Source organism: Manis javanica, chromosome 5, assembly GCF_040802235.1.
Source record: "Manis javanica isolate MJ-LG chromosome 5, MJ_LKY, whole genome shotgun sequence".
Lineage (NCBI taxonomy): Eukaryota > Metazoa > Chordata > Mammalia > Pholidota > Manidae > Manis > Manis javanica.
In genome coordinates, this window is record NC_133160.1 from 647,930 (window position 1) to 660,824 (window position 12,895).

At 61.4% G+C, this 12,895-nt stretch overlaps 1 protein-coding gene and 1 long non-coding RNA gene across 34 annotated transcripts in view; one reads left to right on the forward strand and one right to left on the reverse strand.

The window, feature by feature from the left end:
• Positions 1 to 1,266: 1,266 nt before the first annotated feature.
• On the reverse strand, positions 1,267 to 5,750 carry LOC140849430 (uncharacterized). The gene is made up of 3 exons (XR_012131195.1): positions 5,470 to 5,750; positions 3,952 to 4,123; positions 1,267 to 1,779 (listed from the first exon to the last, which is right to left on the reverse strand). It is a non-coding gene; the product is annotated as an uncharacterized lncRNA (long non-coding RNA).
• Positions 5,751 to 6,073: 323 nt separating this feature from the next.
• The window catches only part of KCNQ2 (potassium voltage-gated channel subfamily Q member 2), a 49,137-nt gene continuing 42,315 nt past the window's right edge, over positions 6,074 to 12,895 (forward strand). For 10 of the 33 annotated variants that reach the window (XR_012131192.1, XR_012131193.1, XM_037006489.2 and 7 more), the window contains exon 1: positions 6,075 to 6,467. Coding sequence is in view for 29 of the 33 variants with exons in the window: in XM_037006489.2 (XP_036862384.1) it covers positions 6,172 to 6,467 (296 nt within the window). In the remaining 4 variants the exon portion in view is untranslated. Of the gene's footprint in view, positions 6,468 to 12,895 lie in introns of all 33 variants that reach the window. The other 23 variants (XM_037006501.2, XM_037006503.2, XM_037006492.2 and 20 more) reach the window with 7 other exon arrangements.

Genomic DNA, 12,895 nt, shown 5'->3' on the forward strand with positions numbered 1-12,895 from the left:
GTGGGAATTCGAACAACCCACAAGCTCTGCCCCCGGCTGACAACTCTGTCCAAAGCCTCCTGGATGTCTGGCTAAGCAAGCCAGGCAACTCAAGCGAGTCTGGGTTGGCAGTGGGTGGGCAGCCAGGGCCCAGATGCCAACAGCCTATGTGTGGGCAAGGTGGCTGACCGCTGTGCTGGCAGGGGCTCGCCTCCGCGGCTCCAAGCTGCACTGCACACGTCCTCCCAGAGTCTACCCCAGTAGCCCCTCAGCCACGCAAGCCTCAGGCTAGTCACTGAGGGCACCTCCTGGCTGGAGGCTCCAAGTGATGTCCAGCCCCAGAATGAAGTGACCATACGATCATTCAGGGAATGTTGGCAAGTAGCTTCTGTGGGCTGGGCCGGGCTCTGTGAATGTGGGTGCATGGGTATCAGTGTGTGAGGGGTGTGAGCCCATGCACATGGGCGTGCTCACTGGCCAGAAGCGTGCTCATGGGTATGTGTGTATGCGTGTGAATGTTCACATGTGGCATGTGTGTGCAGTGTGTATATACAGGGGTCTAAGTGTGTGCACAGGTGTGTGTGCATGTTCACACTCTCAGGGGTGTGTCTGCACAGCCTCTTGAGTGGGCTGTAAACAGGAGGCAAGCACTTTCAGGCTATGACAAGGATGCAGAGCTGAGATGGGGGGCAGGGCAGGGGCTCCACTGCAGGGCAAAGCCACGAGCTGGGACCCCCTGAGGAGATGTGTCGGGAGGGATGTGTCGGGAGCGACAGACATTCTGTGGGTCGCTGAGAGGCTGTGCTGCAGTCAGGGCTCTGGAACACTCGCTCAGGCCTGAGGGGTCACAATCAGGAAGGCATGTGTGCACATGCCCTACTGCACAGGGGCGAGTTGGAAGGTTGGCTGTGGGGACACTCCGCTGACCCCGCCCTGGGGGCAGGACTTGGGCTGGTGGTGGCCGCATCCCTGACCTAGATGCCCACTTCTCCTGCCCTGCTCTGCCCACAGACCCTGACGGCGGCAGCTGCACTGAGGGACCTGGTACAGGTAACCACTTGGCCTCTGGGCCCTCACCACCATCTCTGAATCCTGAAGCCCCAAGCGAGGGCTGTCTGCTTATATCCACGTGGCCCAAGCCCTGTGTCCAGGGTCGTGAGGCGCTTGCGGGTGGGGGCCTTCTGACAGCGTGTGTGACGGCTCCATGGTGGGAGCCACAGGCAAAGGGGCTGACTTGTGAGGATGTCTGGAGTCACGACCGAGCCAGAGCGGCAGGAGATCTGGCGGGGGCCTTGGTGGGATGGAGAACAGAGGTGAGGTGTCGGTTAATCATCTAGAGCAGCTCCCAAAACTCAGAGAAACATTTTACTTAATAAGATTAATGGTTTATTGTCAAAGGATATAACCCAAGAACAGCTATATGTAAGAAATCTGTGGGGCAGGGCATGGGGAAAGTGTGCAAACTTCCTTGCCCTTCCCAGACTGCCTGCTCTCCCCACATTTCCATGTGTTCAGAGACCTGGAATGAGCCCCATCTTTTGGTTTTTATGGAAGCGTCATTACATAGGCGGGACTGATTAAATTCTTGGCCATTGGCAATAGAATTCAATTTGCAGACCCTGTACCCTCCCCAGAGGTCAGGATGTAGGACTGGAAATTCTAACCCCGTAATAAATCACTTGGTGGGTTCTTCTGGCAACCAAGCCTTTTTCTTAGGTGTGGTCCCTGAGTCACCTCATTAACTTAAGATGCGTTACAGCTTCACACTTGGGAAATCCCAAGGGTTTAGGTGCTCCGTGCCTGGAATGGGAACAAAGACCAACCATATATTTCTTGTTATAAATCACATCACACTGATATAAATAAATATAGGTATGCTCACAGAGGGAACAGTGCTAGTGAGGGAACAGCATTCCTGGAAGAGGGAACAGTATGTGCAAAGGCTCTTTGGCCTGCTTGAGGGTCACTGAGGCTGTTGCCTGCCCCTGGAGAGGGTGGGAGACGAGGATAGGGGAGGTCGGGGAGAGGTGCAGGGAGGTGAGACCAGATCACACCGGTGAAAAGACCGTGGTGAGGGCAGTTTTGGCTATAGTCAAAGTGCCATGGGAGTGTCGACACCAACACCCTCGTGGGGCCTGGGTCACGTGTGGGCACCACAAAGTGAGCTGAGGGCTGTCGGTCCCTCCTGCCTCACCTGCCACGAATCAGCGGGGTGACTGCCTGACAGGTTCGTCATTTGCCCAGAGGTGTGGGAAGGGGATATGGGATGCTGCATACAAAAGCCTGTGGGCCAGAAATGGCAGACCCACAGCCTCCCAGAGACTACCTGGCTTGCTCCTGGAAGCCGCCAACAGAGTGCAGGGCATGGGGGGCCATCACCGCAGAGGCCACGCAGGCTCCCTGGAGGGCCCAGATTCTACACGTTGATCCCACCCTTCTGGAGGTGTCCAGGGCCACCTTCACTCTCAGCTGACCTGTGTTGTCACAGGTGGCCACTGACTCCCAGAGTCAGGGTGGCTGAGAAATACAAGGGTCCCTCGTGCCATTAGCTGGTTTGCAGGGGGCAGGGGAAGCTTGTTGAGAGCTCTGATTCTTTTAAAATACTATAAATTAAATTTCTATTGATTTTAGTGTGAGATGTTTAAAAAAAACAAAGCTTTTGAATCTTAAATCTTCTCCTCACTTCCCCTGCTCTCCCATGAGTTGCATAAATACAGCCCTTCCCCTCCTAATAACGGAAAATTCCTTGTGGGGGAGAGCCGGGACTTTCTGTCTGGATAGGCACTTCCTGTTGTCCAAATTATGGGATTAAGAGGACAGCAGTCCTGACCCAGGTTAAGTGATTGAGAACCTGTCTCTTCTCATTTCCCCAAATTAAGTCTTGCTTCTCAGCCCAGTGGATGCCCCCTCTGGGCCTGTGGTGGGGGTGGGTCATCTGTTTTTCTGAAGGCCTGTGACTGAGGAAGGAGCTTGCTTCCTTTCTGGTGGGAGGAGGTGAGCACGGTAGTGAGTTAGGAAACCCTGCTTTTTAGCGTCCCTCTGGTGTCCACATGGCTGCTGGCCTGCGGACCTCAAGCATGTTGATATACCCGGACACAACTATCTTCTTCTACAGGACCACAGGGTGTCAATAGGGCACCCAGTGGGGCTGTGCCAAAGGGCCCCCACAGACAGGGTGTCAGGGCCGGTGCACTCCACCTGCTCTCCTCGCTGCCAGCACCCTGCGGCCAGGACGGACAGCCGGCAGAGGGCTGCTCCTCCCAGACACTCTGACAGCTCCCCGCCTGGGCCTGCTGTTGGGTGTTAGGTCTGTGAGACCAGAGTCAGGCCCTCTGGAAGGCAGAGCAGCGGGTGTCTGGGAAAGGCAGAGCCTTGCTGGCTGGCCTGCACCACCACAGAGAGTTGCCAGGTGGCTCCCCCAGAGAGAGGGTAATCCAGATGTGCTTTCATTTGGCATCTATTGCCCACACATTGTGGGCCCCTGTGCTAGGCTCTGTGTGTCCCGAAGGCAGACAGCCAGGCTGGGGAGTAGGCCACCACCCAAGTGGTGACTCCTTGATGGGGAGGGAGCTCACAGAGCACTTTGGAGGCAGGTGAGGGCTTGTGGGAACTCTGAGCCAGCCTTTGGTATGACGTGCCCAGCATTAGTGCAGAGGACAGGAGGTGGAGCCCCCAGGAGAGGGCAGAGAAGTGTGCTGGGCCTGGAACGTTCTGGGCAGGATTCAGTGCTGAAAGGGCAGTGCCCAGCGTGGCTGGCTGCCAGCAGGGCCGGACCTCGCTGTCCAGGTGAAAGCTGTCTCCCCAGACTGGAGTTGGAAGTCATGTATTGGGATTTTTCCACTCTTCTCTGGATCCTGTCAGCACAGTCTTGGCAAAGATGGCTTGAGCCTGAAAGCTTTTCCAACTATTTTTAAACAGGGAGAATTCCTGTCACATGAAATTTCCCCCACCTGAGTGTCTTCAGGGACCCACCTAGCCTGGTTGCAGAGGTGGGGTTGCTTGTGGCCAGCTGCTGACATGCACCATCCACGAAGCTGGAAACAGCTGATGAACCGGTGCATCGAAGGGCTTCCTGAACAGAGGAAGCAAAGATCTACGAACGAAGCAGGATTTGCCTCTGGGACCTCCGAGAGCTGTGGCAAAGCTGTGGATGCAAATGCCATTTGTGGGCAAGGGGACAGAGGGCACCCTTGTCCCAAGTGGGCCCCCCTCCAGACTGGCTGGCGGTGTACCCCCTGCAGGGGCATGTCTCCCTCCCCCGCTAAAGAAGAGGGAGTCTGCCTTCCAATGTCCTGGCCTGGAGGGGACCCCAGACCAGGCTCCCACCTCAATGCTCGTACATCTGCAGAAATGGTCCCTGGGAATTGCTTTGCCTTGTCCTCAAAACCAGCCCTGGTCACAGGCCCACTTAGCTCTCACATCAAACCCTGAGAAGGGGTTCCCCCAGGAGGGACTATGCCCAGCTCGGAGGCCAGTCTCTACATTTGAGTCACAGTCACTTGGTCCAGGCTCCGGAAGGGTGAGGAAGAGGGTCCCCCAGAGGCTGTTGAGCAGAGCCAGCCACAGGCCAGCCCTGCAGACCAGCTGGTGCAGCCCCTCCCCTCTTGCAATCCGGGTCTTCCCACCCCTCAGCTCGGGCTCAGCGGGGGCGCACACACTCAGAAAGACTGCAGCCATCTGTGATCAAACACACTCGTGCTGGTGATCAGAGGTAATAACTGACCTGGGAGGTGGGTCAGGGGTGTGGTCCTGGGTTCTGTTTGTACAGCTGTGTGTGTGCATGTCACCTAAGCTGCAGTCTTCCCCCAGCACTCGAGATGACTTACACACGAGCACAGGTACCTGCACTGACCACAGACTTTCTGCCTAATTAAAGAAAAAAGTCACACAGCCACCAGCTTTGGAACCCAAAGGGCAAACAGCACAGCTGAGTGGCCGCCAGGGGACCTCCGGCTTAGGAACCCAGTTACCCAGAGGACAAACATCGGCTGCTAGGCAGGGCCTTTTGCTTAGTCGACCCCACAGGGCTGGGCAAATGTGGGAAGCAGCCGGATGTCTTCAGTAGAGGTGCCCGCAGCCAAACACCCTAGAGGCAGGCCCCAGAGCGGCTTTGCGACTACGCACCCAGTGTGGGGGGGCCCCTTGGGGTTGAGGAATGGGTCCTTTTGGCCTCCCAAAAGCAAGTTCTAGAGGGATACCCCCCAGGACACCCATGCTCCCTGGCTAGGCCACCTCTGCCTACTCCCTGCCAAAGGTGCACCCTGTTGTTGGTGCCGAGTCCACCTCGTCTGTCCTGGACTGTGGTACGAGCGTCCCCACTGGCCTCAGGCCTGGGTCTTGACCTGGGGCCCACCCCACAACACCCTGCCACAGCTGTAGGCGCCTTCCAGGGTCTGTAGAACAAAGCCCAGGCCCCTCTTCATGCCTCAGGGTCCCCTTCCTCTGCTGTCTCCCTTCCAGGACCCTTTGTCCAAGACCCAGTTCACCCACCTCTCAGGAATTCTCCCAGATGCTTCACTGCAAACCCAAGGGACAAGGGTCTAGGGGAGTCCTCATGTTTGGTCCACTTAAGAGGCCAAGACCGGTGGGCTGGCCCTTAATGGAGGGCCTGGCAGGAGCCAAAACACAGCCTCCAACCCCACCGCATCGCACTCTGAGTTGTCCAGCCCCTGCCCAGGTGGTGAGAAGCCGGCAGGGCAGGGCGCTGGCTGGGCTTTGGGTTGGGGAGAGCTGGGGGCCGCGCCGGCGCTGTGCTTGCCTGGTCCTGCCCACTTCACAGGTCCCCAGGGGGCCGGACTCCCTCCTCACTGCGCGCTGGCAGGGGGCGGGTTGGGCCGGGACGCCGGGCCCGGTTGGGTCCGCCCCGCGCCGCCGCTCTGCCCCGCCCCCGCCCCCTCGCCCCCTCCCTCCGGCCCCTTCCTGCCCCTGCCCGTCCGCCGCGCGGCGGCGCGGGGGTTAACGGGGGGCGGGGCGAGGCGGCGGGCGGAGCCGTGGGCCCGGCGCCCAGGCGCGCGGAGCGAGGTGGCCGCAGCGTCCCCGCGCGCGGCCCAGCCCGGCAGGAGCGCGGAGCCACCGCCGCCGCCGCCGCCGCCGCCTGGGCATGTGGCTCCCGGGCCGGGGGCCTGGGCTCGGGCCCGCGCCGCCCCCCGCGCGCCGCCCCCGCTGACCGCGCCCGCGGGCGCCGCCGGCACCATGGTGCAGAAGTCACGCAACGGCGGCGTGTACCCCGGCCCTGGCGGGGAGAAGAAGCTCAAGGTGGGCTTCGTGGGGCTGGACCCTGGCGCGCCCGACTCCACCCGCGACGGCGCGCTGCTCATCGCCGGCTCCGAGGCCCCGAAGCGCGGCAGCATCCTGAGCAAGCCGCGCGCGGGCGGCGCGGGCGCCGGGAAGCCCCCCAAGCGCAACGCCTTCTACCGCAAGCTGCAGAATTTCCTATACAACGTGCTGGAGAGGCCGCGCGGCTGGGCGTTCGTCTACCACGCCTACGTGTGAGCGCGGGGCGCGGGCCGGGGCGGGAGGGGCGCGGGCCGGTCGCATCAGCCCCTCCCCCGCAGGATGGGGAGACGCGCTGCGCCCCTGCCAGGAGGCCCCTCCCCACGGCCGGGGCTCCGAACAAAGGGCCCGCCGGGCCTGGACGCCTACGGGTCCCCTCTGGGCTGGGCATCCCCCTGAGGGGAGCTGGCGCGGGGGAGGGGCTGGCCTACCCCCCCTTCCCTCCAAGCTGCCCACTCCTTGGTGAGCGTCTGGGCTGCTGAAATGGGGGGTCCTAACCTTACTTCCCTCCCTTGGCCCGAGGCTGAGGCTGGTGGACTGTCGTGCCCCGCGGTGCTTGTGCCCACCCTGGCCCGGCCTTCCCCCACCCGCCCAGTCCACTCAGCGCAGCCCGGCCCCTCTCTGCAGCTGCTGGCTGGAAGGGCAGGTGTACGCCTGTCACCTCTGGGCTCTGGACCCCCTCCGTGGCGAGTGGGTCCCCAGGAGGATGGAGGCCACCGTCTCCGGGGCTGTTGGTCTCTCTGGCCCACAGTTCAGGGGCCTCCTGGCTCCTGGGGCAGGGCCAGCACCTTCGGCGGAAGGCGTGTGCATGTGGGTGTTCGGTGCGCGGCGTCTGTGCAGGAGTCGCTGCGTGTGCATGTGCGGCCTGTGCCGCGGCGTGCACAGCCCTGAGCGTGCGGGCGCTCTCTCCCATCCCAGCTAGTCTGGGACCGGGGCTCGGCCATTTTGTGTGAGGGAGGCATTTTGGGATGGGAGTGAGGGTCGGGTTCTGGGAAACCGTTCCAGAGCCCTGGGTGCAGGAGCGTGCCCTGTTAGCTGTGCTCTGGACAGACCCTCTGGACTGTGGGAGAAGACCCCAGGGGGAAATGCCAGGCTGCTGGCAGCGAGGCCCTGGCATTGTCCCCAGCCCCAGTGCCCAGATGCCTGGGAGTTCTGAGGTGAGAGGTGGGGGCTTCCCGGGCACTGAGAGCATAGCTCCCGCCTGCCCAGCCTCCCACGCAGGCGTGCTCAGATGCGCAGCTCACCCTCGCCCGTCTCCCCACCAGTAAACCCCCCATCGCCCCGCGCCTGGCTGGGGCCCTAGGGGTTCCCTGTGGGCCCAGCTCTGTCAGCCGGGTCCTGGACCGAGGTCACCTCCAGCAAGCAGGCAGCCCAGTGGCTGCCCCTGTCCCCCACCCCCATCTGACCCGTGATGTGGCTGCCCGAGAGTTCTCTGTGCTTGAGCACAAACTTCCCTGGTGGCAGCATTTCCTGGGGTCCCCTCTGTGTGGCCCCGTCTCCAGTCCTGAGTGGCCCCTCCCTGCCCAGGCCCGAAGTGCTTGACCCTTTTATGCCTCCTGCCTCCTAAAAACTGCGGTGTTCAACCCGGGAGCACGGTATGTGGGGCCTGGGTCAGCCTGCCGCTCCGCAGGGAGAGTCAGGCCGGGCCTGGCAGTCCTCGCTGCCAAGGCAGCCCCAGCCTTCAGCCTGCTCAGGCCCCTTCTCTGCTCCTGAGGGCGTGTGGATTCCTTGAGTTCCCTTCCTGTTGGCTGACGGGCAGGGGTGGGGGGCTCAAACTCAGAAGACCCCTCAAGCAGGGGCTTCCTTCTGGGGAGTGGGGCAGGCTGGAGGGCACAGTGCTACAGAGCAGGGTCTTTTGCCATGTTGGGTACTAAGTCTGGTTGAGGAATCTGCAGCCTCAGCCTTCTGGCCAGTGAAGTGGGTGCAGTAGCTCCCTGGCCCAGGGCATGTGGAGGTGGGCTGGACGGGATGGGCTCTGCCAGGGCCAGCCCGTGGGCCCTCCCTCACCGGTGACGCATCTCCCACCCTGCTGTTGCTCATCGTCCATCCCCCAGTGCCCAGGCATGGAATCCTCCACTGCCCGTGTGCCCTGTGCATCCTTGGGGCTCAGCCCCACCCGACTCCGATGGGAGGCCTGTACTGCCCCCGTGCTGCTGTCTCCAGAGGGTCGAGGGTGTGGCCGCCCCTGTGCCCCTCTTGCCCAGTGGGACTGCCCATGTCTGTGTGTATGTGGCCTGTTGATTTGTTAATTGGACACAGCTCACCCCTCCTCCCCGCCTGGTTCTGAGCTGGGCTGGGGAAGCCAGGGGCAGGGACCAGCCTTGTGGTTGGCCTGGCTGCGATCCAGTTTTGAGTCCTCCGGTCTGAGGCAGTGCTGAGCTCTCCTGGGCCACCTTTCTCGGTATCTTTTTCCACCAAAGTCTGGCTTCTGGAAGGTGGAGGTGTGGTGGCTTCTCTGAGTATCCCAGCAAACTCCAGGGACAGCGGCTGTGCGAGGTGGGGAGGGAGGCAGCTGCCGCGTGCTCCCCAGGCCAGGTGGGCCTCAGGCCAGGTCCCCTGCCCTCTGCAGACGTGGCCCTGGGCTCGGGGCCATGGTCACCAGCAGCCGCTGTGACCTCTTCCAGAGGCACTTCTGGAGACGGGAGCCTCCCTGAGTCTGGGGTCCCGAGACAGCAGAACCAGCGCAGGCCGCCCCTCCCAGCCCCGGGGCCCTTTCTCTGCTGCGGCTGGCAGGAGGGCCTCCCCTCCGTGATTGCTCCGCAGATTTGGGTGGGCAGCCAGGCTGCTCGTGGACCCAGGGAGAAGTGGCCTGGCCCGGATGGAATTGGGAGGCAGGCTCCCTGTACCGTCATCAGCTGTGGGTAGGGGCCCTGTGACAAGGAAATGGGCCATGTTGGGGGAAGGGGTCCGACTCAGCCATAGGAAGCCACAGACTTTGCCCACTGTCGCCTGCCACCCTGACCCCAGGGCGGGGGCCTGGGGGTCCCATGTGCCCCAAGAGCAGGGGTGTCTGCAGAAGAGGATTTTCTAGGTATAGGGTCTGGCGTTTTTATGGATTTCTCAAATGAGGTGTGAGTCACAGAAAAGGCCACAAACCGTGCCTTCAGGGATGTGTATCTGGGCACATGGGGGTTGCTCATAGACTCCAGGAAGGTTCATGGGGAGTCTTGCAGAGCCTGGGTGAATGGGAGCCAGGCAGGCACCCCACCACGGTGTGGTCTCCCCACGTCCAGGTTGGAGTAGGGTAGGGATTTAACTGTGCCCCTGCTGTGCACTGGTGTCGGGTATTTCTCACCGTAAGCCCTGAGGAGCTTGTTTTCACAGGTGGGGACACTAAGAATGAGAAAGGCTAAGAGAGCCCCAGAGTCGTCCTACTCAAGTGGAAAGGGGTCTCTGGCTTAGAGATGAGAGCTTGGGGTGCAGGTTGCTCGACCTGTTCACCATCTAAAGCCACTTTGAGTTCCCAGTGTGAAATTGTGTTTAAAATAGGCCGGACGGAAAATGCCGGGGATGGCAGCCAGAGGGACAAGCCACGAAGGCTGGGCTCACCCGGTCTGCCGGCTTTCTGCAAGCTGCTTTCTCTTGGGCTGGGCCACCGAGCCCTCCCTGTGCAGTACATGCACCTTCGGAGGCCCGTGGCTGGCGGCTGCAGGGCTGGGCTCAACTCCTGCTTGGCCGCGGGGTGGGATCAGGGCCTTGGGGATACGGGAGCACTGGATAAGCCAGGTAGGGTCACACTCTAGGTCACGCGCAGCTGCCCACTGCCCCCTCACCTGTCTGTCCTCAGGATAGGGTCCAGGTGGGGTGGGGCCTCTGCCCTCAGCCTTGGCCTCCTGCCGTCCACTTTCTTCCTCAGTCTGACCGTGCTGAGGGCGAGGGCAAGGGTGGCCTGGGGGCGCTGGGGTCCCGTCTCTGCATTTGGTGGTTCTGAGGAGATGGGAGTCTGCATGGTGGTGAACCACCTCCCTTCTGTTTTCCAGTTTTCCAGGGGGAGGGCATGTCTGCCCATCGACCAGTTGGAGAAACTTAGGGAAACCCCCAAAGGCGGAAATGCCAGGAGAGGCATGGCTTCCAGGGAGCCCTGGGCTTCTGAGACCGCCCCGGGCTGTCTGGGGACCTGAGCCTCCTCGCGGGGCTTCCCTCCCTCACTAAATAATTTAAAAAGAGGTTGCTCCACGCCATACACTGTTTTTATCGGTATGTCTAATTACACTGGAGTAAATCCTGCAAACAGTTCTGAGCCTGTAAGGTGACCGGACGGGGAGGAAGCTCAGTGCCTGACGGTTTCACAGACTCCAGGATGGTATGAAAAGGGATGCAAGTCCAGTGTGCAGACCAGTCTCCAGGGGGCCGCAAGGGGCTGCAGCCTGGCCTTCCGTGTGAGCACCATCGCTGACAGGAGACTAAAGGCCCCGCTGGTGAGAGCCACGGGCCCCCTGTGCCCCAGGGGGGTGTCCTAGCTCCCAAAGAAGGCATAGCATCCAGGGGTCCATGAGTTCTGCGGCATTTCTTTCAAGGAGCTGATGGCAGGGCCTTGTGTTTGTGGAGGGGAGACCCTGTGGAGGGCTGGGGCAGTGGGGCCAGGGCAGGCCTGTTAAAGGCTCGGGGTGGTGGGTGGGCCCTGGCTGGAGGGGCCCGAGCTTGTATCTGATGTCTTGTGATCACAGAGCGCTGGGTGCGTTACCTCCTGGGGGGCATCTGAGATATTCTTGAATGGACGTGCAGACCGATCTTAGGTAGGAGTCCTGGGTGTGTGGGGTGCCAGCCCCTCCCCCTGGGGACACAACCGCCTTCATCTCCACCCCAGTTAGGCGCGTTACTTAGGTGGGGTCGCAGCCAGTGATGGCTGAGAAGGCATGTCCCTGGGGCTGGCAGGGGCCACGGCTCTGAGCTGGCCTGGCGCAGATCCTGCCTCCACAGACACACGGCCCAGCGCAAGGTTCCCACTGTGCTGTGGTGACGATTCTGTTTATCTCCTGTGGGTCATTCAGTGTGGCATTGGCACCTGTGATGTTCATGGCGTTCACAACTGTCCTTATTCTGGTCACTGCAGTTGTGGGTCAGCAGAATGAAAGACTGGGCCCGAATGGAGAGGGAGGGCGGGGCAGACGCTCCCGGACATTCTTGGTGAGTTCTCAGTGCCGTCCTCCGGGGGCTGGCCTGGAGGAAGGGGTTCGGCTGCTGGAAACAAGGCCCTGGTCTGGTGCTTCAGACGCCTGCTTGTGTGCTTGTCCAGGGGGGACTGGCCGTTTTCCTAAAGGAGATTGCTGGCTCTGCAGCTGCCAGAGTTTTGGTGGGTGCCTTCCAGTTCACGGCTGAATGGCTCACAGACGCTGAGCCTCTGGAATGGAGACGGGAACAGTGTCGGCCTGAAAACACCGTTGTGGGTAGGTTGTGCCATTGGACTCCTGGGCTGTAAAGAGCCGCCTCAGGGACACCAGGCTTCCACGTGGGCTGTGTGCTGACGAGTTCCCCACACTGTGACTTAGGTCTGCGTGGGCCGCCGTGCTGAGCTCGCCTTCCGACACTGTCCCTGGGGCGTGGGAGATGCCTGCCGAGCACGCCACTTTCTTCAGCAAGACGGCTCAGCTGTGCTTCCCAGCAGCAGTTTGCTGACAGTGCTGGCACCCTGTTTGTGGCGATGCCCTGGGCCGTCCCTGGGGGAGGCTCCCCTTCCTGTTAGGGCTGTGTGGCCCCTGTCCAGCCACCCAGCAAAGCCCGAACGGAGGAAGAAGAGGGGTGTGCAGGCCTGATGTGGTCCCTGTAGAACGTCATCCTCCACGCTGGGGGGAGGGCTCTGAGCAAACGGCAGTGCTTCTGGAAGTGGCTTGGTTTGCCTCGGTGACCAAGCGCCCCCTCCCTGGTCTTCCCCCGTGTACCCGGCGAGGTCCTGCTGCCTGCGAGGCTGCTGACCCGTTCTCAGCTCGAGTGCCTGGCAGCTGCGGTATGGCTGTGAACCCCCATGTGGTTTGCTGCCCTTGATTCGTTCTTGGGGAGGCAGGTGTGAGCAGTGGAGGGGCAGGGGCAGGGGCAGAGAGGTGACTCTTTCTACGGCCTGTCAGTTCCTCCTGCGAATCAAGAAAGCCGTGGCCCCAGGGTGTGCGGGGCGGTGGCCTGGGCTGTTCTGAAAATGGGCTGGTCTGGAGTCTTTGCTGTCTGAAGTCAGGACGGACGATGCTCCTGATTGATCTGGAAGGATATGGCTGAAGACCTCCAGGGCCGTGGCGCCCCTGGATGGGCGTGCTTGGCTGCACTGGGACCGCCATCCCAGTGGGAGCCATGGGCCAGCATTTCCAGAAGACTAAGTTGCTTCTAAGGCTTCTGCCAACCCAAGAGTTATCTTACTGAGTGTGCCAGGACTGGTCAGCACCAAGAGCCCGTGGAGAGGGGCTGGGGACATGTAGGGAGGGAGGGTCCTTGTGGTCACGGAGGGGCACCGCCTGAAGGCCTGAATGCTGTTTGGTTAGGAGCCTCTTGTTCACAAAGCAGCCCTGCTGCACCCATCACTCACCCAGGACCCTTTCCCAGTGGAGGACGGGGGAGCATGACACTAAGGGCAGGGACACAGATGGCATAGGGGCCACAGCTAATGTTTCCTCCTATGAAAGGATGCCTGGGCTCTGGCTGTGCCTGGACCTGTCAG